We start from the raw sequence: 25,811 nt of genomic DNA, 5'->3' as shown, positions 1-25,811 counted from the left end.
GTGTGAATTAATTTTACTGCGAACAAATACAAGTTTAATTACTTAGGTAAGTAAACTTAGGTAAGTAAACTTGATTCATGTGGCTGTCCACTATTTGGAGAAAAGAGGCAGCTCCTGAATCCACAACTCATAGAGGCTGAAAAAGGAGCACAATTTGCCATGGTAGCAGAAGGATGAGCCAAATAGAAGGATGCTGCTTTCTTTGTAATGGGTTTGAGGGAGCGGGATGAAACCTGTACTGTTAGGAAATTTGTATTCATATTTCTGAGACAAAGACAAGATTACGCAATCTTGTAGCATCAGTGTGGTAACTTAGCAATGTCAAAAAAAATCAAAGGGATCATGGCTAGAAAGCATATTAAAAGTAGGGTTTGTTTTTCTCTTTTCCTTTGAAGTGCAATATTTAATTTATTTGGCTTTAACAAGACATATTTTGTTTCTCATGCACAATTCTGACTTCTTTTTAAGCAGAAAGAATTCAAAGTGGCACCATTTTTGTGTATCCTATTTAAATTTGTTAGACTGTAAACTTGGCACAGGTGTGCTAGTATTGTATAGCATCACAAACTTGAGTTTTGAAAATAAAAAAATGTTTTAGAGTCCTCTGTGTTGCTCTCATATGATTTATTTATACAATGCAATAACAGCAGCCTTTCATGGCCACTTTTTTCCCTAAAATTGCCACCTCTTACAGAGAAACCAAATTGCCCTTATCAGTGCCTCTTAAATTTTGTAATTCCAGGCTTTCAGGACAAAGAGGACCAGTCATGATGAATGCAGAAATAATTCCAGAGGTGGGATCCAGCAGGTTCTCACAGGTTCCCGAGAGTAGGTTACTAATTATTTGTGTGTGCCGAGAGGGGTTTGCTAATTGGTGATTTTGCCACATTATTTTTGCCTTAGTTACGCCCCTCCTCTCAGCAGTAGTGCGCAGAACTTGAAGCAGTCTAGCAGGAGGTGCACCGGCGTGTGTGGCAGCCTGCGCCTGCGTTTCCCGCCCAAGGACTGGCACAGTGGCTGCGTCCTTGCCACAGCCCCCCCAGGAATGCCCCGCCCCCAGAATGCCCAGCCACGCCCCCGTTTTGTCCCGCCCAGCCCCATTGGCGCTACGCTACAGTTTGAATCCCACCACCATGGGAACCTGTTACTAAAATTTTTGAATCCCACCACTGAATAATTCCACTCTTCCATATTCTGATGTTGCTGTAGTGAGTACACTGCTAGGCAGTGATGCTTAGACTGCATGTATGTGCTGTATCAATGAGATTGCTGTCAGCCAGGGGCCTGAGTTGTAGCGTAGCGACTCTCAACATGGTGGCATGGGACATATAAAAATGCAGAAACATTTCCCATCATTCTACATTACAGCTATGTAGTATTTGCCAAGAAAGAGTTGAGTTTTGATTAGGAAATGTTCCAAATAGACCTGTCTATACTCTGCCTCACCAAAAGATCTCAGGAAATTTTTGTATTAACCTGCCACTTCTTTCTGGATCATCTTTGCAGTGGAATTCTCCGGTGCGGTCCTAGTGCCTACCTATCGCCCCCCCCCCCGGTCCCCAATTCTCTAAAAGCATTGAATAATCTTTTTAAGCACCGCTGTAGTCAAAACCATTATTCTGTGCACTATGAAACATTGAATTTTGATAAGAGCATTTGATAAGAGCATTTCTATTTGGCTCATTGGATGACCATCAGCAAGACTTCCCTTTTTGTTTAGTAGCGCCCACCATTTTTTTCCCAGTTCAGGAGTCTCCATGTTGCTGCATCCATTTAAAGAATATTCCCAGCAGTTTCCTCTGTTTGCTGCTGATCAGATGGGCATTTCCATGTAAAAAATAAAGTTTGCTTCTCCTGGCAATCCTGCACACGTGGTTTTTTAAATTTTTTGTTTGTTAGCAATATTAGAAGCTTTGCAGTTCATATAATAGAATAGCACCACTCGGAGCACTGGTCTATCTCCTGTTAAGAAGCATCAGGTAGACCTGGCCTCTGCACAGGACAGGTCTACCCATAACTTTCAATTGTTGGTAGACCTGCCCTGTGCAGAGACCAGGTCTACCAATGCTTCTTAATGGGCGTTAGACCAGTCTTCTGAACAGTTGCTATTCCAATACACAATCTGTGAGGCTTCGAATATTACTAATCTAAAACAAAAAAGTAAAAGTAAAAGCCATACATATGCGGGATCACCAGAATAAACAAACTTTATTGTTTGCATGGATATGCCCATCTGGTCATCTGCAAGCAGAGCAAACTGCTGGGAAGATTCTTAAAATGGCCACAGCAGCATGGAGGCTCTTGAACAGAGAAGAAAATGGTGGGAGCTACTGTACAAAAAGTCTTGCTGATAGCCATCCAATGCACTATAAAGGCTCTTCTATCAAAGTTCAGTGTTTTACAGCGCACAGAATAATGTTTTTGATGCTGGTGGCACTTTAAAAAAGATTCTTTAATGCTTTTAGAGAATCAGTACTACTTTGAACTGCGGAAACACGCTTCTGTCACTTTCACTGAACAACTACTGCCCGCACTTAGACTTTTTGGTGAGACAAAGTATAAATGGTAAAGACAATATTTCTTTAACAGTGGCACACAAACACTTTGTCTATGCACTTCCAAGCAGCGAGCTGTGGATTTAAACAAAATCACAAGTACACAATTAGGTTAGCCTTCTCTCATCCTCTGTTTTGCAGCATGGCAAAAAAAAATTGAAGGGACTTGCTAAGACAAATGGTGACATTTGGGGCCAATGTGGTGTAGTGGCTAAGAATGGTGGACTCTGGAGAACCAGGTTTGATTCCCTATTCCTCTACATGAGCAGCAGATTTTTATCTGGTGAACTGGATTTGTTTCCTCGCTGCTACACATGAAGGCTACTTGGTGTCCAGCAAAAGGCTAAGCTGAAAAACTTTCTCCTTGGGTTGGGTTTTTAAGTGTACAGAAGGGTTGAGTGAACATTCAAACATTATAGATAAATAAGATAACGTAAAAGAGTAATTATTCATTAATCGTTCAAAGAGATCAATATTTAAAAGACTTGTTGATTATATACATTTATTATATACCTATATATAAATAAAAATAAGCTGTAATATATGGGAGACATCATTTTGTAGTTTTGCCCCCCTTCAAAAATGTGGATCTGGTCATGATTACACCTTTCATTAATGCACCAAATTAATAAAATAACAGAGTGAAAAACAAAAAATAATAATCCTGATTTCTGTTTTGCTAAAGCATGGTAACTGAAGTTTACATGATAAGCAAGCCATTCTTTTTCAGTTTACATCTGAATAGGTCACAGGAATGATGAGTGGATCACAACTATTAAACAGGAATTGTCACAGAATGAGTACACCAGGGGTGTGGGGAAATTTTTGCCTCTGTTGTTTATAGGACTAGCAGTATAACATTGTGTTATCTCTCTTCCTCAGAAGGGTGTTTTCTGAGTCAGCACTAGTTGTATTTTCCACACTGCCTGTGATGGCTACAGGGGCATCATGTGTTTCCGGTTAGTGACCTTGGACAAAGGATGGCTTTTGAACTGAGCAATTTTGATTCCCCTGTTCCTGTGAAATTGTGTAGTGTCTCTTCAACAGCTGTCAAGGAAAGACATTACTCAAAGCTCACAAGGTGTGGATTAGCATCACATTACACTACAGGGTGAGAAGCAACCTGAGTCTGAGTCTCTACTTCTGGTGGTGTTGGCAATGCCATCTCTTTCAGGAGTTTTCACCTTTTTCATTTCAGTCTGGATTATAAGGGCCAGGACACAGCCTGCTCTTGAGTCAATAGGTATGTGATGGTATTTTTGATTGATCTGATTAATTAGAATATGTAAATCTGAATAACGTAAGATGACTTTATAGTATGGGACAAGGCCAGCTGCAGTGACCTATCTTATTCAGAACTACACGTTGAAGTCAACAGGTTCAGAAGGATGTATGTTGTGTTAGAATTTCACTGAAAATATATTTACTTAATGTATAGCAATAAATTCTAGAATGTTATGTACTTTTGAGCTGCCCTGATGTGTACCAAGTAACTTTCTCCACAATGGGAGAAAGTCCTCCTCTATTTTATCCTGACACCCATCCTATGTGGAGAGTTAAGTTGAGAATGTGTGACTGCTCGTGTTGATGTTAACGTACTTCTAGAATTTCCACATGTTTCAGAATATTGTTTAACTCTGAATGACACACCACCAGAAGCTCAAGAATGCATAACGTACCAGAATTTATCATCAAATGAGATGCTTTTTAATTCATGCTAAGAGGCAGACAGTGTGTCCTAGTGATTTCTTTCCCAGTGGTGGCAGAGGTCAAGTTGCTTGCTTTTCTGTTCAAAAGGTGAAGCTTCCCCCACCAAAAGAGACGTGTGGAAAGAAGGGTTGTTTGATTTGCTAATGCCAGCCCACTTGCACTGGCTTGGAGGTGTTTTCTCAGGCTAACACCCTACCTCATAGGGTTGGTGTGAGGAGAAAATTAGGAAAGAGAGTTGGTGGGGAGAGATGTATGTTTTGCTGGGGATTGGAGGTATTTTGTGAGCTGGTGCAAAAAATCATTGTTTGGTTGTGATGGGGGAGGGTGGCTGCCCATAGGGGGCAGGGGGGGCACCAAACTCAGGGTTTGTCCCCGGGCTACAGTTTGCCTAGATACGCGTCTGCCCACATCCACTCCAAAACCATGTCTAAGTACTGGTTCAGGCTTTCTTCATCCTCCCTGAAATCAGTTGGAAGGGCACTGTAGAGCTGAGTGTTATCCACATATTGGTAATGATCCAGGCCAAAACTGTGGATGAACTCATGCAGCAGTTTCATGTATAGTTAAAGAGCACAGGAGACAAGAAAGGCCAAAGGGTTGAACAGTAGTCCCCCAGCACCTCCTTCTGAAACCTATCCTTCAGATAAGAATGTAAGAACTGCAGAACAGTGCCTCCCAATCCCTGTTCAGATAGGTAGTCCAGAAGGATATCATTATTAATTACCTTCTGAAAAAAATCCTATTGTTGTTTTTTCTTGACTGGAGATTTCTCAGGTGTCACAAGAGAGAGCCCACATTATCTGCCCTTTGCCTGGAATGAATAAAAGTAGTTGCAGTTGTGGAACAGCCAATTCCCACCATTAAACACCAAGTATGATTGTTTTGACATTTGCTTGGGGTATTAGCAAAGGTTTATACCTAGATTCAGTGGAATCACTGCTCCATTATCTTAGCTGAGCAGAAAATCTCTGCCCAATAATATAAACAGGACAACTGAATGCCAGGAAGCCATCAACGAGCTAAAGAAGCTCATTGTTTCTGAGCCAGTGGTCACAGCTTCAAACTTTTTACTGCCATTTATTGTGACCACTGATGCTTATAATGTGGGTTTGGCTTCAGTTCTTAGCCAAAATGGCTCTGATGGCCAAAGTAATCCCTTCTTGTTCCTAAACTGTAAATTGCTAGATTAGGAGCAACATTTGTCACTCACAGAAAAGGAGTGTCTGCCATAATGTGGGCACTCAGTAAGCAAAACCCATACCTTTGGGGCAGAACATTTATCCTGTGGATGGACCAATCACCTCTCAGTTACACAATACCAAAAGAGTCAAGGGGAAGTTGCTAAGGGTGGAGCATAATGCTTCAACACTTTGACTGACATGTTGCACGTAAAAAGGCATGAAAATGTGGTGTTGGATGCCTTATCAAGGAAGATGTAAGCACAGAATATGTTTAACAGAATATGATTGATAAAACTGTTCTCTCTTTCAGGAAGTGTTTTAAGACAGTATTATGTATATCCAGTTTGTCAATGTCATTGAAGTTGTGTTGATAATTATGGTACTTCCCAATGTCCAGAAAAAAACTGAGCTGAGTCTCACCAAAACAAATCAGTTATTAAAGAATGGGTGTGTGATTGATAGGCAGAAGTCCTGCCCCTTTCTGTCGGTCATCAGTTTCTTGTATACCTATCTGGTACCTGTGGTTATGCAGAGCAGATAATAAGTAAAGATTCATGAATGGCTAAGGAAACCAGATGGGAAAAGGAAGTGTTACACTGTCAGCTTTGTTCAGATGTGTTTGTTTGTTTGATTGATTGATTTAATACGCCACTCTCTCCTGCTGAAGCAGGCTCACTCACAACATAGGTATACAATAAAATTATATAAAATGCCATATAAAATAGTGATATAAAATACATAGCCTAATAAACAATATACAGATGATGCTAAAAACTTAACCAAGAGTGGAACAACTTGCTCCCCTCCCCCTGATTTGAAAAAAAAGAAGGAAAAAGAGAGGGGAAGAAGGGAGGCCAGCCAAGATTGACCTAATTCTCCCCATTGTTGCCCTCAGCTGTAGACCTGATGGAATAGCTCCATCTTGCAGGCCTTGCAGAATTGAGATAAATCCCTTAAGGCCTGGTCTCATTTGACAAAGCATTCCACCAGGCCAGAGCCAAGACCAAAAAAGGTCAGCTGGATATCTTTCAGGCCAGGGACCACCAGCAAGCTGCTATTGACAAAGCATAAAATTCTCTGGGGCACATACCAGGAGAGGCAGTCTTGCAGGTATGCTGGTTCCAGACCATTAAGGCCTTTAAATGTTAAACCCTGATAGGATCTGATTCTTTAGAAGGGAAGGGAGCAGGATCCTGTCTCAGAATCTGCCTTGCGTTTAAGCACATTAAACCAAGCAGGCTAAACTGCCTTGTGTGAGCTGGTTAAGTATAGAAATTGACTGCATTTCCGAAGTGTTAAGTGGGAGAAAACCTCTCTCAGGAAAAGATGTAAAGCTTGAATCCTAATTTTTGTGGGAAAGCAGGGTGGTGTAGCGAGTGCTCTGGAAAGAGACTGTGGCTGTCTCAGGGCCCAGTTTCTGAGAAAGAGTGATTTGTAGTTTTGGAAGGATTTCATATTTACAGTAGGCTGAGCGAAAGCCAGTCTTTACCACAAGAATAAAAGCTTGGCTGTTAACTATCCTGTGCACCCAAATGTTAACATCAGACAAGTTATAACTTAATGTGCCCAGCAAGAGCTGTGTGTTATCTGTATTCGATTTAAGCCTCATTACTGTACTTCCTCGTTTATAATGCTAATATGGCACAGAATTCAGTCAAGAATCCATCAGTACATTCTATCCAAGATAGATTTAGTATTTGTATTATAGGACAGTTTCAGCATAAACCAATTTTAAGCCTTATGTGAAAATATTGCAAGCATGACTTGATATCTAGCATTTAAAAAAAAAAAAACTAAACATTTTACCATTGGCTCATCTTTATATAGGGTTATTTTTAATAAGAGGCTTTCATGGAGTCCATCATTCCAACATGATGTTTTTTAAATATGTTGCAATGTTTGTCTAAACACTGGATTTGAAATTGGTGTTAGGTAAGTAGGCAAGCTTCAGTACAGCAGTCAAAGCTCTGCTCAAAACCTGTGTTTATCTCATTGTAAGTTGAACTTAGGTTGTGAGCAGAGCTGTGACTCAGCTTTTCATCCCTCTGAGGTCGGTAAAATGAGTACCCAACTTGCTGGGAGCAAACAGTAGACAACTGGGGAAGGCAATGACAAATCACCTCATAATCATACTCTGCCTAATGAATATTGTGATGTAATGTAACAGTGACATTGTCACCCCATGGGTCAGTAGTGACCCAATTTTTGCACAGGAGACTACCTTCACCTACAGTAGGAAACTGGGCTGTAGAAATTGAGATGATTCTATTCTAGAATTTTCCAGGAACGGCCCTTTGAAAGATCATTTGTTTATATGCCATCAAGTCACAGCTTCCAAACACTATGATTAAATGATGTTTATGAATTGAATTGAAACATTTAATGGCATTTTTAAAATATAATATGCAATAAACTTGAAGAATATAAAAATTAAGATAATTAAATAAAACAATCTTTAAAAAAAGAAAGGATTAAAAGTTTTGTTTAGCGAAAAATTGGGAATGTGTGGTGACAACAACACACAGAAATCTGGCCGTAGGTTGCAGTATTGAGACAGAGTTACTATCTAACAAAAACAGAGTTTTGGCAGCATCCGCAATGCTGTCTCAGCCAGACAAGAGGGGTTCAAGTAAGTTTTTCTGCGCAGAGTTGTGAAAAGGGCAGTGGTGAAGGACATAGTGAACAGTTTCCTCCAATCCAAGGGAGCAACTGCAAGTTCTATCAGTGGTTGCAATATTATTCTCTCTGCTGAATCTTCTGGTGGAAGGAAGCATGTTGCAACTAGCCAGAGTAACAGCTTGTCGCAGTTTGGGATCAGTTAAAAGATGAAGATAGCTGGCTGTGATGGTAAACCGAGGGAGGATGCCCAGATGGATAGGGGAGCAAACTTTAATTGCTTGGGCCATCAGTCTCTGTGATTCCTGCTCAAAGCGTCTATGTTTTACTTTACGAAATATCTCATTAGCAGTTAGCATAAGTAAGAGTCCAGTGGCAAATCCAGATCTTGAAATGATGTTTATGAGAATTCATATTTTCATTCTTGTGAGAATATTTTTTTTCATAACTTCTGGATTGGTGACCCACATGAGAAGGTCAATAATCTGCTCTCATAGAGAAATAACAGCTGAATTGAATTTTTACATTTTGAATTATCTATTGTTAAATCTGAAACAAATTTGGTTAAAGAATCTTGAGCACCACAGGTGGGAAAGATCTCCGGCTGTAATCCATGAGAAACTCTGCCAGGTCACAAACAGTGTTAGCATAAGGAAGTTCCACTTGAGAATTGTTCCTGTTTTGTAACGTTCAGGATGATATTGTTTATAAAGGATGAAAGAAATTTGTATATTTTATTTTAAAATATTTATAACCCACCTTACACCAAACTCTCTAGGTGGGTTACACAGGTTGAAACAATAAAACATCACAGTAAAACTTCATAAATAAACTATGACAATTACAATTATTTTATTTTACTTGTTAAAATTAGCCCCATCCTCCACTTCCCCAGATCCCCACCCCCCAGACCAGCAGCTGAAGAGGGGGTTTCAGGGAAGGCTAGTCAAATGCCTGAGTGAAGAGAAAGGGGTGGGGGAAGGTATCACCAGGAGCACCTCTCCCTGTGACCTCAGTGCCCAGGCAGGTACATCTAGACACAGGGGCTCCTCAGGTAAGCAGGACTCAAGCCATTTAGGGCTTTATATAATGTCAACACCTTGAATTGGGCCTGGAAGTAAATTGGGAGCCCAATATCTATAGATAACAATTTGACATATTTCTGTTTAATTTGTAGATGTTGTAACAACTGACTGCAGAATTCGTGGAATAGCTCTCTTTACTGGAAAACCTCCTTTTGATTTCTCTGAGGCACAAGCAGTATGCAAGCAGCTAGGGCTAATCCTGGCAAGTAAAACCCAGGTTGAAAATGCTTTGAAGCATGGCTTTGAAACTTGCAGGTACATATTGTTTCAACATAATTTCATATTGACTTACCAATTTTATTATATTCTGTGTTTTTATTAGAGTATTTATTTGGGACACTTTTTTGGCAAGAATGGTACATAAAACCATTAAATAAGAACTCTATCTATCTATCTATCTATCTATCTATCTATCTATCTATCTATCTATCTATCTATCTATCTATCTATCTATCTATCTATCTATCTATCTATCTATCTATCTATCTATCTATCTATCTATCATCTTAATGTATAAAACTTCCCGCTATACAGGGTTGGATCCAATTATTTGCTTTTGTGGACTGAAAAGTTTTCCTTCAATGGAAGGGAAGCATTGGATCCAAGCCACACCCTTTCCAACCCTACCCTCCACCCCAAGCTGTTGTCATTCAAAAATAAATTAAGATTTAAAACATATAAGAACAAAAGTAGGTTATCTTATTTCTCATAAAAGTAGAGATGTGCACTATTCTTTCACAGAATTGAAAGAAAGAAAGAAAGAAAGAAAAAAGAAAGAAAGAAAAGGGGTTCTATATATTTAACTATGAATCCATCATTCTGTATTTTAGTTAGTAACTATCAATAACCACAAATATTTATAACTTGTGTGACTAATCTGCTACTCTCAATATTCTCTGATGTTTCTGTTGTTTATGGCTGTGACAGATATATTTTATCTGTTGCTCGTTTTCTGTTTTATTGATTTTCCACCTAAAACATTTATATAAATCCACTTGAATCCACTGATAATTCATATCCGACAATTAGATCAATTATGTTTGACCAATATTTATCTCTTTCAACTTTATCAATCATATTATTATGCAATTATTTTAGCACTGTCTTATGGTATAAAAGGATAGCAAATGAAAAGTATAGACTTCAAGGAGGGGTTGGAAGGGGAGAATGGGTTGAATCCTGATCTGCTGGAAAAAGTGAAAGTTTCCCCAGAACTTTTTCTCCCAGCAGCACAATGTGAATATAGCAAACTATAAGTTTTTACATTATGCAATAGAAAAATATAACAGAATATCAGAGATTAAGAGGTGTCTTTGTACAGCATTTTCAGTTCCTTTTATCATGTTGACAGCAGTACATGTTGAAATGATGCTTAGGTAATCCACTATCATGCTGTGGTATTCTCTACAACTTTTGAACTATGTTTTATTAACAACTGCATTAGATAAACATCTGCTATTGGAGGTACTGATCGTTTTTACAATGAAGGATCACATTATAAATATATCTCTGAACCAAGAGAGCACAGAGTATTTGCTTCTGTATGTTTGCATATAAGTTAAATTGTATTTGCTTATAAGCTAAATTGTATTTGTATGCAGACATTTCAGTTTGAAACTGGAGAGCTGGGGAGCTTTTTTGCTTTGTTTTTGCAACAAATACTATTTTGGCTTTAAAACTTTGAATGTTAAATCTTTGAGATGATTATAAATTGCAGTCCAAAAAAGCTAATTTTTTACATAGCTGGGATGCAATTTGTCATAGATTTGGTGATTCTTTGAAATTGTTTTCTGTTACACATTTGCTATTTTTGCTACTCTGTATAGTCAAAACAGTCTGTTTGTCATCTCCCAGAAACAACTACATATGCCCCAGAATTTATATACACAAACTTCAGTAACACTATTTTATAACATTATAGAATTTATAGAAGTGATAGAACGTAAAGACACATTTAATCAGAAAATGATGCTTTTCATTTTTTATTAAAGCTTTGGCTGGATAGCGGAAGGATTCACTGTTATTTCCCGGAAAACTTCTAACAATAAATGTGGTCAGGGAAAAACTGGAGTAGCTGAGTGGAAAGTCCCCCATAACAGGAAATCTAATGCCTACTGTTACAATTCTTCAGGTGAGTGAGCATGACATGTAGATTTATAAAATAATGTTTTGTATCACATTCCTTCCTGAAAAGGAGATGGGGAAATGCTTATTAAAAATTAAACAATAAATATAACTTGTTGTAAGCATACTTTGCTATATTGATAGACAACCATATTGATCTGCTGATATGTACTCTTTTTTCATCCCTAAGGCCCCTTTCGCACATGCAGAATAATGCACTTTCAATCCACTTTCACAATTGTTTGAAAGTGGATTTTGCTATTCCGCACAGTAAAATCCAACTGCAAAGTGCATTGAAAGTGGATTGAAAATACATTATTCTGCATGTGCAGAAGGGGCCTAAGAGTGCTTCCAGATGCTCCTGTGGGAGGAGGGAGCATCTATACCAAAAATGGTTCAAAAGGTACTCAAAGGCCTATTATGCATGAAGATCTTCCCATGATGCTCCTCACCCTGCAGTGGACCCTCTTTGTTTACATACAAGGAGATGCCCCATTGCCTGCTGCATGGCTTGTGTGGTTTGCCTGAGCCCCCTTCTGGGTCATTCCTTTGCCCCACACAAGAGTGAATATTTCTGTTTTTTTCTTTTAGCCTTTTAAATATAACATTGATATTCCTTATATCAGTGCTGCCGACTATTGTTCCTTGCAAGGAGTGGGGAGGGGAGATGGTCTTCTCCCCCACACCCCTCACAGGGATCAATGGTCAGAATTTCCCTAAAAGAACTAAAACAATGATAGCCACCTGCACAGCGTTGGTGTTAGGAATATAGATATTACATTTAAAGGCTTTTTGAAAAAAGCTGGTGATCTTCAGGCTTGCATTGGACAACAGAGTGACCCAGAAGAAACAAACCCCCAAAGCGAGTTGGGAGCATTGGGGTCTCCTTGCTCTAACTAATCACAAGGCTCCTGGGATCTTTGGCACCACAAGTAGGATCATGTGAGTACAGAAACCTCTGCCGGGGAGGAAATTTACCCTTGTTGTGTGGCAGAGCACCAGTGAATAATTGATCAAAGAGTAATTCTCAGTATTTAAGTTTGCAGCAGTGGTAGTTGAATTTCTATCCTAGTTATGGAACTCATATTGATATGCAAGGGGAACAGGCGCTGGCACAACTCCCATGTGGCTTTTAAGTGTCAGATGCATTGTCATGGTTCAAGTGCCCTGAAGTAGAAGAAAGGGATTTAGAGAAATGAATACAGTCTGAAGTCAGTAATTTTCTGAAAACATGCTAGTGTTGGAAACTTTCATGAATGTCCGGAAGTGCTACTTGTAACTGGGGGTATTATAGCCAATACATTGGTTACTGATCCACTCCTGAGCCCTATTCAAGATGTTGGTTAGAATCACAGAATCATAGGTTAAGTTTCTAGAAGTCAACAACTTTCTGATTTCAGTCAGGAAACCTTCCTTTTTAGCTACTGTTTGAAAGAAAACCACTGTTTGAAAGAAAGAAGAAACTGCATTAAGGAACCAGTTTCTTGACATGTACCTCTCTTGATCAGGTCAGGTGAGTCAAATGGAGCATATATCAAAAGGAGTATATATCCCTCAAGTTGAGGATAAGCAAACAACTATTGAGATCTTTTAAAACTTCAGTTGAAAGTTCTATAGATATAAATAACTTTCACTTTCTTCCTCCTATTTAGTACCACCGCTCAGTATTGGGAAAAAAGACAAGACTTTTACATTTGACACATTAAAATCTCATAAATGTTTCATTATTACAGTATTTTAAATTTAGACTGATGTTTAGATTTTGTAAGACTACTAGCTACTGGCAAGTATAAATCCACACACTGGTAATCCAAAAATAAATTTGACCATAATTATAAAAATTATGAACTGGAATTCATTATATTCATTAATAGGTAACGTAGTATTATTTGATGTTTCAGCAGCAAGCCTATACTCAGCTATATGAATATGCATGTAGTCCATCATTTTCAGATGTGTTCATTTCAGTTATTTGTACTTTTCTGTACTGGACTGTTGTTATGACCTAAGGTTAAACAATAGCCTATTAGAATGGATAGATGCTCTTAAAATGTATTTTAAAATATCATCTGATTTATTCTGGTACAATTAGAATAAGTCCACAGTATTAAAATTGTTAACTGACTCCAGCTGCCTGGCAAATAATATCAGTACAACTTACTCTAGTGTTCCCTGCCCACTTTATTTTCAGATATATGGATTAATTCCTGCATTCCAGAAGCAACTACAACTGCATTGCCAGATGTTTCTACAGAGATAAACTCCACTTCAATTGTCTCATATCAGCACACTTCAGAAATAGCTAGAACATCTGAAACAATGCAAACCAAAAGACTTCATCCATTATTCCGTGTTATATGTGTAACAGAAACCATGTTACCAACGGAAACAACAAGATATGAGGAGGAAATTACACTACCACCAAATCAAGCAGCCTTTAAAAATGATGGTGTCGTGTTTGGCGGTAAAGACCACACACTATTACTTTGCTTGTATGATTTAGATTTAAGATAACTTAGTACTTTCACCATGGATTCTAGTTTTTTTGCCTCATTGAAAGATGCATGTACTGAATGAAGTGAAGTAAATACCAGGAGCTGTGAGGTTAAAAACTGGATAAGGAAGCAACTCAAGGAAAAGTATACTTTTGAAGCAACTGTCAAAGGATCAAAAGGCTATAAAGAATGCAAAAGCAAAACAGTAGTTGTGGAGGAAAAGACCTGTTCCATATTCCATGAGCATTTTGAAAGAGATTATTTTTCAAGTCTTACAATTAAAATAAGATATTAACAGGGAAAAGCTACCAACTGGATACATTGGTAAGCGCTGTCATGTGAAAACAGAATGGGGAATCATGGATGTAGGTAAGGGGGGGTTCTCGGGTTTGAACCCCCCCATTCATGTCCGAAGCTCCGCCCCTCCATTTGTGGGTTTTTGAAACATTTTAGTGCTTTTTAGGTTTTTGGCCTGAAGGGGGTGAATTGTTTGGGCTAGCAGCACCAAACTTTCAGGGATTGTTTGGGGCACTCTCCTGATGATACTACCTGGGTTTGGTGAGGTTTGGTTCCGGGGATCCAAAGTTATGGACTCCCAAAGGGGGTGCCCCATCCTCCATTGTTTTCAATGGGAGCTAATAGAAGATGAAGGCTACATCTTTGAGGGTCCATAACTTTGGACATCCTGAACCAAACTTCACCAAACCTGGCATATACTATCAGGAGAGTCTCTTATTGATACCACCCAGGTTTTGTGAAGTTTGGTCCAGGAAGTCCAAAGCTATGGACTCCCAAAGGGGGTGCCCCCACCCCCCATTGTTTCCAATGGGAGCTAATAGGAGATGGAGGCTACACTTTTGAGGGTCCATAACTTTGGACCCCCCAAACCAAACTTCACCAAACCTGGGTGGTATCATTAGGAGAGACTCCTAAAGATACTCTGAAAGTTTGGTGCTTCTAGCTTAACAATTGCACCCCTGACAGCAGGCACCCCCCAAATTTCCCCAGATTCTCCTTTTAAATCCACCCCCTTCGGCATGGATTTAAAGGGAGAATCTGAGGTCCTCAGTTTAGAAGAAGAAGAAGAGTTTGGATTTATATCCCCCCTTTCTCTCCTGTAGGAGACTCAAAGGGGCTTACAATCTCCTTGCCCTTGCTCCCTCACAACAAACACCCTGTGAGGTGGGTGGGGCTAAGAGAGCTCCGAAAAGCTGTGACTAGCCCAAGGTCTCCCAGCTGGCGTGTGTGGGAGTGCACAGGCTAATCTGAATTCCCCAGATAAGCCTCCACAGCTCAAGTGACAGAACAGGGAATCAAACCCGGTTCCTCCAGATTAGAATGCACCTGCTCTTAACCACTACGCCACATTGAATGTGATGCTGTTTCAGGGTGGGGGATCATCCACACCAAAACAGCATCACTTTCAATGTTGTTTAACTAGGGACCCCAGATTCTCCCTTTAAGGTGGATTTAAAAGGAGAATTTGGGCTCTCTAGTTTAAACACGATTGAAAGTGATGCTGTTTGGGGGTGGATTCCAGCATCACAGTGGCTGCCCGGGGGGGGGGGGCGCTCAGATTTTGCACCAGGCTCCATTTTCCCTCTATGCCTCTGCCCAGAGGGGAGGGGCAGGGCAGGGCAGGGGAGTCTGCCATCCCCGACCTCGGAGAGCTGCTTTTATAAGCGCTAGGCTGGGGGCAAGGGTTGGGGGTGTGGCCCCCCCCAGATCCCCCCCATTAAAAATCTATACCTACGTCCCTGTGGGGAATCAAATTTTATTTTAAAAAGAGATGTCTACCAAGCTGAAATTGGAAACATGTACCATTAAAATGAATTTTCATGGAAATGTAACATGTAAACTGATCATAGTAAGTTCTTCAAACCATGCCATGAAAGGCTAGTCTATCACCCGAAAGAAATACTGGCCCAGATCTACTCATAGTTTTCTCCATATTTGTAGTTATACAAAGTTCTGACATAAAGGGGGGGGCATCAAAGTTGACACAGCAATATATGCACTATGGACCTACTCTGGATTTAGGCGTATGAATGGTATTTGAACTGTCAGCAGATATTCTGCTCTGCAGCATACCAGCGAGTACATTAAATTGTTTGCTTTCTTCCAATGAAGAGACAATCCCAAGCCATTTACACACATGTAGTCTCCTTTGCATTGAACATACATTCCCTTTGGGTTTTATTCTGGATTCCACACATGTTTCCCCCTCATCGGCAGTCACCCCAACAGTTATGTTTGGCAAATAACACCCCCCCCCCATTGTTTCCCCATTATATTTCCCATGCCCAGCCTGCCCTCTGAACATACTTGTCTAGTCCAGTGATGGCGAAACTATGGCACGGGTGCCAGAGGCAGCACTTGGAGCCCTCTCTGTGGGCACATGCACACAGAGTTTGTCATGTGAGGGGCGAAAAATCACCCCCCCCCCCACACGTAAATCTAGGCTCTCCTGGGCCACTGAGCACAATGTGCAAGCACCGCGATGAGCAGGGAGGACTAGGCTGGTGGGCCTGGTGCCTGTGCTCCGGGTGGCTGCTGCCCAAGGGGAGACGCAGAGGAGGCAGAGATGCTAGAGGGGCACAGAGCACTGCCCGTGGGACTTGCTGGAGGCTAGAGCAGGCTGCCCCCTGCTCGAGTGGATGTGGCAGAGGAAGAGGGAGCTAACCAGTTTTTTCTAAACTAAAACCTCAGCACTCAGGTTAAATTGCCGGGTTGGCACTTTGCAATAAATAAGCGGGGTTTGGGTTGCAATTTGGGCACTCGGTCTCAAAAAGGTTCGCCATCATGGTCTAGTCAATTGTTCTCTTCCCTCCCCTTCTCTCTCCAATTCCACTGTGGGGATAAAGCAGAAACAGAAAACAAAGCCAACAAAAGTGTTTTTTCTATGGCACAAGTGTCAACTGTTCTACTGCTGTGGGCTTATGGAATTTGTTATGAAAATACCAGTTGTTGGGTCCAATGGTTGGGGGCAGGAGTGTTGGCTGATTCTGTTGAAATGTTCTTGATTGTTATTTTGATAATTTTGTTAGATTCTATAATGATTTTATTTATCATAGTTTGAAAGTCAGCCTATAGACTGCATGGTTTATGAAGTAGGATGTAAATGTTTTAAATCAATAATTAGCAGTAAACAACTTGTTTTAGATATTAGAGCAGTCACAGTATGGCCTGATCTGCTGGCCCAAGCTGGTGCAAGGGCTTCCTGAGGGAGGGACGATTCCTCAAAAATATGGGTCCTGGCTTGAAGGGCTTGATTGGTAAACCTATCTCTGTGGATTAGCCTTCATTAGTCAAAGATAAGTGATGGTCAGCCTGGGAAACACTAGAAATTATGGGCCTCTGATTATCAAAGTCTCTGATTCTAAAAAGTATCCTGATTTTTTCCCTGTAGGTATACCCATTGCTCTCCTGGTTCTGGCACTTATCTTCTTTGGAGCTACAGTTAGTTTAGCTGTCTGCTATATAAAGAAGTAAGTATGTTTTTTGTGTATTTAGTGTAAACACATTTGTGCTAACGCAACTAGATTGTATTGTGATATGTATTACAATATTGATAATCACAATACATCATTGCTTCATACTGTGCTTTGATGTGTATCCGTGGAGTGTGTGGTCCTTTTGTTGAATGCAAACTGGTCTGAGTAATCTCTAAGCATTTATATTCATTGGTAAAGATACTGTGCTACCACGAACTATCCTTTTATACAGCAGATATACAATATAGATGAAGTATACTCATATATGCATGTACCTGCATAGATATCTGTTCAATACAAACTGTCTGGCACATAGTGAGTGGCCCTGCCAGCCTGATGCTCATTCACATGTCTCACCAAGAGGAACAGTGTCCATCAGTCTTGCCACAAGTTTTTAAACAAGTTTTTGGCTTCTTCCATTAATTTAACACAACTGTAAATGTTCTCAAAGGTTTTTTAATTTTCTTATGTAGTATTCCTGAATATCTGATCTTTTAAACTCATGTCTATGAGCCTCTGTGGAATAACAGATCATAAGTGAATCAAGCACTAAAAGCTCTGATGCTAGATCACTGGGTAGCTGGAAGAATTGCAGTTCTCCAGTACCATACCAGAATATTAGAGTCACAACAACAGCCTTCACATTTGTCATTCTGGTGATAACCCAAGGCTCTATACAGTTATGCTGTATAAAAACACTTATGTGACATTGGTGAGGGCAAGAAGAAAATATGGCTAGCCATGTAGCATCCTTAAGGTCATTAACTTTTTTGGTATCCATTTATATTTTTACTCTCACCCTTCCTCCTTAATCCATGAGAAATTCCAGGGATAGTGGTATAGGTTTAATTTTGTTTGGATGAGAAAGCACTGGAGACTGTTTGTGACCTGTTAATCTTTGTTATTTTAAAATATACCAAAAGAATATAATGAACGCAAATACATTTTTATAAGGAGACAGCACACATGTTAACACTGACACAGCTCCAACCATTTCACAGCTCTGGATCTCTCTAAATTCCAAGTATTAATTGCCTTTACTTATGCATAGTTCTCAGATTAATGTCCAAGACATAAATTGCCCAGTCAAGAATACATCCCTGTTGTTAAAGTAAGTTCCCTTGTTAACATCTCTGGAATTCATGTTCTTCATCTCCAGTTCTTAGAAGGGACTAATTTTCTGCACCTATTTCAATCTGGCTTCGTGCTGGGATTTGGAACAGAGACTACTTTGGTCACCATGTGTGATGATATCCACCATGAACTAGATGAGGAATGTGATCCTATTGGATCTTTCAGTGGCCATTACTACTGATTATAGTATCCTATTGTCCCCTCTTGGCACTGGGACTAAGGTGCTCTGTGTTATTGTTGTTTAAGTATTATTTGGTGTTGGTTTCAGAAGGATTTTCTGCTCTGTTCCATAGTCATTGGCCTGCAGAGGTTAGTCTTCTCCTGTGCTATTTAATATCTGGATGAAAACACTGAGAGAGATCGTCAGATGTTATGGGCTGTGGTGTCACCAATATGAGAATAATATTTAGTATTAGGCTAGATAAGGATGGACAAGCTGAACATTAATCATGACAAGATAGAGGTTCTATGAGTTGGTTGAAAGGCAACCAAGAGATTTGAGATATCTGATGTCTTTAGAGGGAACTGTATTCCCCTTGAAAAGCTTAGGAGTGACACAGAAGTCACTTTAGAAAACCAAGTGGCTGCAATGGCTCACAGAGCTTTTGTCTTACTTTGGCTGGTACATCAACTGTGCATGTTCCTGGATCAGTCAGATTTAGCCACAGTGATCCATGCCTTAGTTACCTTTAGACTAGACTATTGCAATGCACCCTATTGCACCCTATTGCAATGCACCCTAATTGGGGTTACCCTTGAAGAGCATTCAGTACCTAATGCAGAACACTGCAGTTAGACTTCAGTTAGACTACAGCAATTACACTGGCTTCTGATCTGCTCCCAAGCTCAATACAAGGTGTTGGTTTTGACCTTTAAAGCCCGACATAGCTTGGAACCATGATAACTAGAGGACTGTCTTGTCGTATATGTTCCTGTTCAGGAATTAAAATCACAGGGAGAGACCCTAGTGACTGACCCATCAATCAAAGAATTTCATCTGGGAGGATACACAAGGGCATTTTCAGTGGTAGCCATACAACTGTGGAATACCCTCCCCAGAGAGACATGCCTGCTTCTCCCCACTTTTGATCTTTAAGAGGCAATTGGAAATGGTGAGACCCAGGCCTTGTGAGACCTAGTACAATTCTGCAAGGCCTGTAAGACAGAGCTGTTCTGCCAGGGCAGCTTATGGCTGAGGCAGCAATGGTATCCATCTGGCTGGCCTGCATTTCCCTTTCTCTTTCCCTTCTTTTCCTCATTGTTTCCTCTTTCCCTTACTTAATGTATATGTGAATGTGGACTTTATGGGGGTATAGTTTAACTGGACTGTCATCCTCTAAGAAAGTTAATGGTGCCAGTTTTATTGATTTTATTGTTATAACCAATGCTGAAAGCTGCCCAGAGCCCACATGGGGAAGAATATATTGAATAAAACAAAAACCAAAAAAAGAGACTGCAACTAAGAAATCAGAAAGAAATTGAGACTGGGAAGGGCAGCCATTAATGAATTGGAAAAGATCCTTAAGTGTAGGGACTTGTCACTGGAATCCAAGGTCAAGATTGTTTGTACTGTAGTATTCCCCATTTTTAACAGGGAGAAAGTTGATTGATATAAAATGTGATGTTGTATGAGAGTTTTATAGATCCCAGGGTCTGTCAAGAAGATAAATAAATGGGTTGTAGATCAGTTTTGAAGCCCCAAAAGTTTTCCCATTGACTATAACAGAGAAAAGGGGTGGAATTAAACTTTTTAAACACTCAGCACAAATTTATTTTGTTAGTTGCTGAAGCATTTTTTCTTACTTTTTAAAAAGGGGTTGTTGCTTGCAATCCCAAAATAATCCTGGAAAAATTGATTGTTTTTGCTTTTTTCAGGATCAGTATTTGCCAGCTACTATTTAAAGGGACCATGTTTTTTTTTTTGTTTGGCTTTGCTGAACATACATCCCTTTTCGTCATCTCTTTGGCATCTCAAGCAAGAGATTGTTCCTCCCTTGCCACAGCTAACTTAGCAACAGATGCTTCCAAGTAGAGATAGAATTTACACTGCTGCTGACAAATCAGTCAGCCATGATCATAAAAGCAAAGACTGTGCCATACAGCTGTTTGGAGTTGAAGCACTCTTGAACTTGCTACATGCCTTCATTGTGAAGTTGCAGTGGCTGACAACAGGAATGCCAAATATTGTATGAAATGTTTCTTCCTGTCCACCTCTGCTCACAAATGGGACTCCTTCATTGGCTTAGTTCTTGAATACCTACTCCATCTGAAGTCTCATGCCTGGGATGTCTTTTTCTGAAAGCATATCTGGCTGTCATGTTGGCAGCAAGACTGTACTTGGAAGGTCATCTCTCCTCACTCAACCATCAGTGAAGACATTCAAAGGCCTCACCAGGCTTTATTCACCTGCAGTAACCCCTACATCATGTTGTATTTTCTCAACTAATTGGAAAGCCCTATAAGTTTTTGTCTATCTGCAACCTTCATCTCCTTTGAAGATGGCCTTCATGGTGCTATGTCCTCTGCTTTCTTACTGTATTTAACTGTACAGGGACAAGATCATGCTCCAACCAGGAACTTCATTTATCAACTGCTTAATACCCCTGCTTCTGTTTGCTGATGACGCAGTTGTACTTTCCCGCTCACGAGTCGGACTAAGGAGAGCTTTAGAGTGTTGTATAGAATACTGCACACTCAACGATTTGCAACTTAACTTAGATAAATCCAAAATTGTGGTATTTACCCATAAATGGAAAGCCACCAATTGGCGGGATAGAGCTTGCACAGTAGTTTTCGGGAAAGCAGGTGCAGTCATATAGAAATACCTAGGGCTTTACCCACTACCATCATAGGGGCTCTCCTGGACACTTTTAAGCATAGGAATCGGGCCATCTCCGCCCAGCTAAATTAGAGTGCCTCAGCCATTATCATCGCTTCCTCTATGGGAAAGGCCGAGGATACATCCCTGCAGCGTTGAGAGCATTTAATGCCAAAGTGAGTCAACAAATCCTTTATTGGATCCCCATCTGGATAGGGGCATAGAGCAGAGAGGTTGAAAGGGTCCAGTCATACTTTTCTGTATAAAAAAAATCCTTGGCTTGTCCCCATTGCCTCTTGTTCCCTATCGTGACCTGCAATGCTTAGAAACAGGCCAGCATCGGGCTGGAAAACTCTGGTTCCTGGTGCCATACGATTCAAGATTTCTGGGCCAGGATTTTGGTTTTTGTAATCGAGATGAACTGGACTATACTTACATCCCAGGGGCGCTCCATCCTCCCACACAACCCAGTGGTGGAGTTAAAATCCCGAGAAGCCAAACTTAATGAGTTGGGCATTTCCTTGGAAGGGGACCTGCTAATGCTAACAATAGAGCAGGAGGCGTCTATATGGGGCTATCAAGAAAGAGAGACTTTTTTTTTTGACAGAGAGTTTCAACAGATGCTAGAGGAAGCTAATTAAACCTGTTCCCCGATCTCTCTGGGGAATACCTATGGATAGACTAATTGCGAGCCCAGTACCTTTATCTCCTGGTTGAGGCCCGGTGGCGTAGAGCAATCACCTTAGCTAGGTGTAATGCCCTGCCTTCTTCCTTTAGCCTTGGACGTCACCTTGGAATCCCACATAAAGAACGGAAATGCCCGTGTGGCATGGGTTCTGTGGAAACAGTATCTCATATGCTGTTGGATTGTCCCTTTTATGAGATAGGTAGGAAGAAGCACATAATCCCCTTCCTGCATGGAAGTGAAGGCATTACAGATAAACAGAAGGTTATATATCTTTTAAACAGCTACAACTACGAGCTGTTGGAAGCGGTGGCTAAATTTTTAAATGGTGTTATTTTAACTCGTCAGAAATTGTAAAGTTGTAAAGGCTGTTATTATCTTGCTAAGCTAATCTTAAACAATCTATATGCCATTAAAGGTATTCGAAATCGAATAAACTGCACTGTGAACTGCTTAATAATTATACATAACTAACTTTATTTCCCCTTCTCTGGAGGCAGAAAGAATTCTCTTCTATTTAGATGCCCAAATAGAATGGACATTTGGGCAGGACAGCTTCTTTCAGAAAACTTGTTGCCCTGTTCCTCTGGCCCCAACAAAGCATAGAAAGTCTCTTCAAAATTCTTTAGTCATTTTGTATCAATCACCATTTAAGCTCTATGGTATGTTGATTTGTAAATTGCTTCTAGGGATTGTGCAAGTCCATTCCACCAGAACTCAACAACCACAGCATGGACTCTGAAGGATGGCCATCTAGTGTCATTCTCGACCTTTTATGAGACATTATACCACAGATGTCAGAGTGCACCAAGGTGCCTTCTTTGGCAGAACTGTGTCCAGGGCTTTCTTTGTGTGACCGCATCTGGTCCAGTATCAGTCAGATCAGCCTACTAATCTTGTCCCCATTTTTGTGATTAAGAGAGAGCAGTTGCCTACCTGTAACTGTTGTTCAAGTGGTCATTTGTGCAATTTTGTTTCCCAGCCTCCAGCCCCTGGCTTTAGTTTTGAAAAAAAAAATGAGTAGGAAGCCACAAGTCCTACCTTCTGATGTGTCATGGCACACAGGCTCAAAGGGGAGGAGGGTTGCATTCTCAAATGTTTAGCTCTAGAATGTTCTGAATCTAGGTTCTACCCATGTGCATCGCTATTAGTGTGAGCAAACAGCTAACCATTTGAAGAATATCAGGGACAGGTAAGTAAATTGTGTGTGTATTCCCCATTCATCCATTATTTCAGTGCATTTGTAAAGATGGGAGTTCTTGTTAATCTAACATGCTTTAATATTTTCTTCAAGATACAAGAAAACATTCCCATTTTCCAGAAAGAAGGAGAAAAGAGATGAAATTGAAACCAAGGACATCAAAGGAATAAAGCCAAGTAGCAAAACTTTAGAGCAGGAACCAAAGAAGAATGGGAAAAAGGCCGAAGAGCTTCAAGCTAAACCTGAACCACCAGTAAAATGTATGGAAGCAGAAGTTTAAAGAAATGCATAAAAGGACAGCTGAATTTTACAAATTTTAAATGAACAAAATAAAAATAGCGAACTGTTTATAAATAGATAACTGTAAATAATGCCAAAATGAATATTATGTCTTTCTGTTCAAAGAAATATTTTTGCACATTAGCTACATTATCTTTGAATAATACATTATTTTACAAAGATATCCTCATAATAATGCCTACACAATTCTCAAATGTGTTCTATATGGACAACAAGTGCCAGATATTAGTCTCAGATCAACCCCAGCTGAATTAAGTCCTATCTAGTTCACATCTGTGACTGGTCACTTCCTTTTCTGATCTTATATAAGATTGCATGGTCAATCTTCAATGAATAAACTCTGGTATACCTAGGAACAGCCCCTAAGCATTTTTATTGCAGTGGCTGGCGTAAGTCCTACTATCCATACAGAGACTTCTCTACACATTCTTGTAAATTGAAAAATTACAATAGGAAGGAAAGGGGTCAGGTTTACAAAGAAGACAAACACAAAATTGTTTTATCCAGCCATCCAAAGTAATTTTTCCTGAACACACAAGCTACATTATCCTTATTTTTTTCAGATTGTCCAGTAATGTAACAAAACACAAATTGTAGTCCAGTATGGAAAAAAGACAATAGAAACAGTAAGGTCGACAGCTATGTTCCTAAACATGATGTTGTCATATTTACTGCCTTTTTAAATTAAGTACATAGAACATACTGTATTATGACCTAATATGTTGCCAAATTCATGTTAATCATGCCACAACATACCATTTTATTTAATATGCTGACTATATTCATGTGCATCTCGCCACAACAGACCATTTAATTTTATTTACTAAATTACATATTTTTCTATACGTTTTAGCAAAAAGAAACATCTGGAGACATTATCTGCAAAAAAAATCTGGAGCCCGGTTTTATGGAAGGTTTTCTCAATGTACAATTCAATAAACAATTATGAAAAATTATGTTTTGTTTTATATGGAGAATCTTTAAAAACCCAGAGGAGAAAAAAATAGACTTCTTATACCATTTGTCAAAGTCCACATGCCAAGATACAGTAACTATAGCCCAATAATGATAAATCTGGCAGCTCATGTTAACTTTTGCAACAGCTATATTTACTCCAAAATTGTTTCCAGAGGGTGAGTGCAGACAAAAACATTTTACAAATGTTTTAGGAGATTTGTGTGGAAAGATGATGGAAAATGATGGGAAAACAGGTGTGCTCAGCTTGTTAGGCCTCAAACTTAGGATACATGAGTTTAAAGGGGACAACTAACATTCATTCCTTCACAATACAATGACAATACAAAGGTACAATTTGTATCTTATAACATGCTGTTTTCTCAATTTTACAGTATATGAACAGTTGCAAGAAATTATTGAATTGATTTTCTAGCTTTGGGTTTTACATTAACATTATGTTCACTTTACATGTTAAACTTTCACTTAACATGTTAAAAAAGAGAGACCTAACTGAAAACAGACAAATACAACAGTTTAAACAAGCATATAAAACAGAGTAGAACAATACTATTGAAATTGCGGTGCCCAATATTTTGTTACCAAATATCAAGCCAACAGGAGAGTGTTCTTAAGTAGCTTTATTTGCAAAGAAAGGAGAACCGTCCTCACTTGGGCAGACTCCACTGGCTTGTTACGTACATAGCATATTTGTTCCCTTTTACCCGATTCTGCCACACCCTGTTTGTGACGGATTAGGCCCTTATGGTGTTAATTTGCAAAGGTGCAGTTAGCCAGAGCAAGAGCACCACAGTAACAGCCAGAGCGCAACCTGATTGACTGGGCTGTAATGGTATAGCTGGCAGCAACAGATAGGGTGCGCTGTCTTCTATAAAAGCAGGAAGAAGCTAGTCAGAAAGCAGATAGGAAATTGAGAGTTTTGAAAGCAGGCTGAGAGTTGGTGTGACACAAAGAGATTCCTGTCATTTCCTCTGAGTCAGTCTAGAGATCTTGTCTAGTGGCAGAAAGGCCAGAGAAACAGAGAGAGGAAGACTAGGTGGCCAGATTCTTCTGTGTGATCTCAGAGACACTGAGAGGAAGGATCAGTGCATGCTATAGGCCTAGGACAGTCGAGGGTGACTAAAGGAAAATGTATTAATTACATGGAGACTGTCCTAAACCAGTGTAAAAATCCCTTTGGAGATAAGGATGGGTGTCTAAGGAGTGGGTTCTGGACTGTGTGTGGAAGGTTTACCCGTCTGTACTAAAAGGCAAAAGCCAGTTTTACTGAAACTGCTTGTAACTGAAACAAACAACCTGCATTTGCTCTGTAACCGCTAAGAAGTATCTGCCTAAAGTAACGCTTGAGTGCCTCTCTGAACCAACAACCAGAGAAGAGAAGTTGGTTAAATAATAATCTAGTTTTGTGTTTTATGCTTTCAAAAGCCTCTCTATACAT

At 39.8% G+C, this 25,811-nt stretch overlaps 1 protein-coding gene across 2 annotated transcripts; it reads left to right on the top strand.

The window, feature by feature from the left end:
* The first annotated feature begins 3,494 nt into the window (after positions 1-3,494).
* LYVE1 (lymphatic vessel endothelial hyaluronan receptor 1) lies at positions 3,495-24,354 on the top strand. Of its 2 annotated transcripts, XM_048483268.1 has the most exons (7): positions 3,495-3,798; positions 9,240-9,402; positions 11,139-11,278; positions 13,463-13,735; positions 17,176-17,254; positions 23,192-23,358; positions 24,252-24,354. In XM_048483268.1, exons 1-7 carry the CDS (start codon positions 3,714-3,716, stop codon positions 24,335-24,337), a joined length of 993 nt encoding a protein of 330 aa, XP_048339225.1. In that variant the 5' UTR covers positions 3,495-3,713; the 3' UTR covers positions 24,338-24,354. The 2 variants fall into 2 exon arrangements, with proteins under 2 accessions (XP_048339225.1, XP_048339226.1); XM_048483269.1 differs by lacking the exon at positions 13,463-13,735.
* The last annotated feature ends 1,457 nt before the right edge of the window (positions 24,355-25,811 follow it).

This window comes from Sphaerodactylus townsendi, linkage group LG02 (assembly GCF_021028975.2).
Source record: "Sphaerodactylus townsendi isolate TG3544 linkage group LG02, MPM_Stown_v2.3, whole genome shotgun sequence".
Lineage (NCBI taxonomy): Eukaryota > Metazoa > Chordata > Lepidosauria > Squamata > Sphaerodactylidae > Sphaerodactylus > Sphaerodactylus townsendi.
The sequence above is the reverse complement of the archived record's forward strand: the minus strand, read 5'-3'. Positions and strand labels throughout refer to the sequence as shown.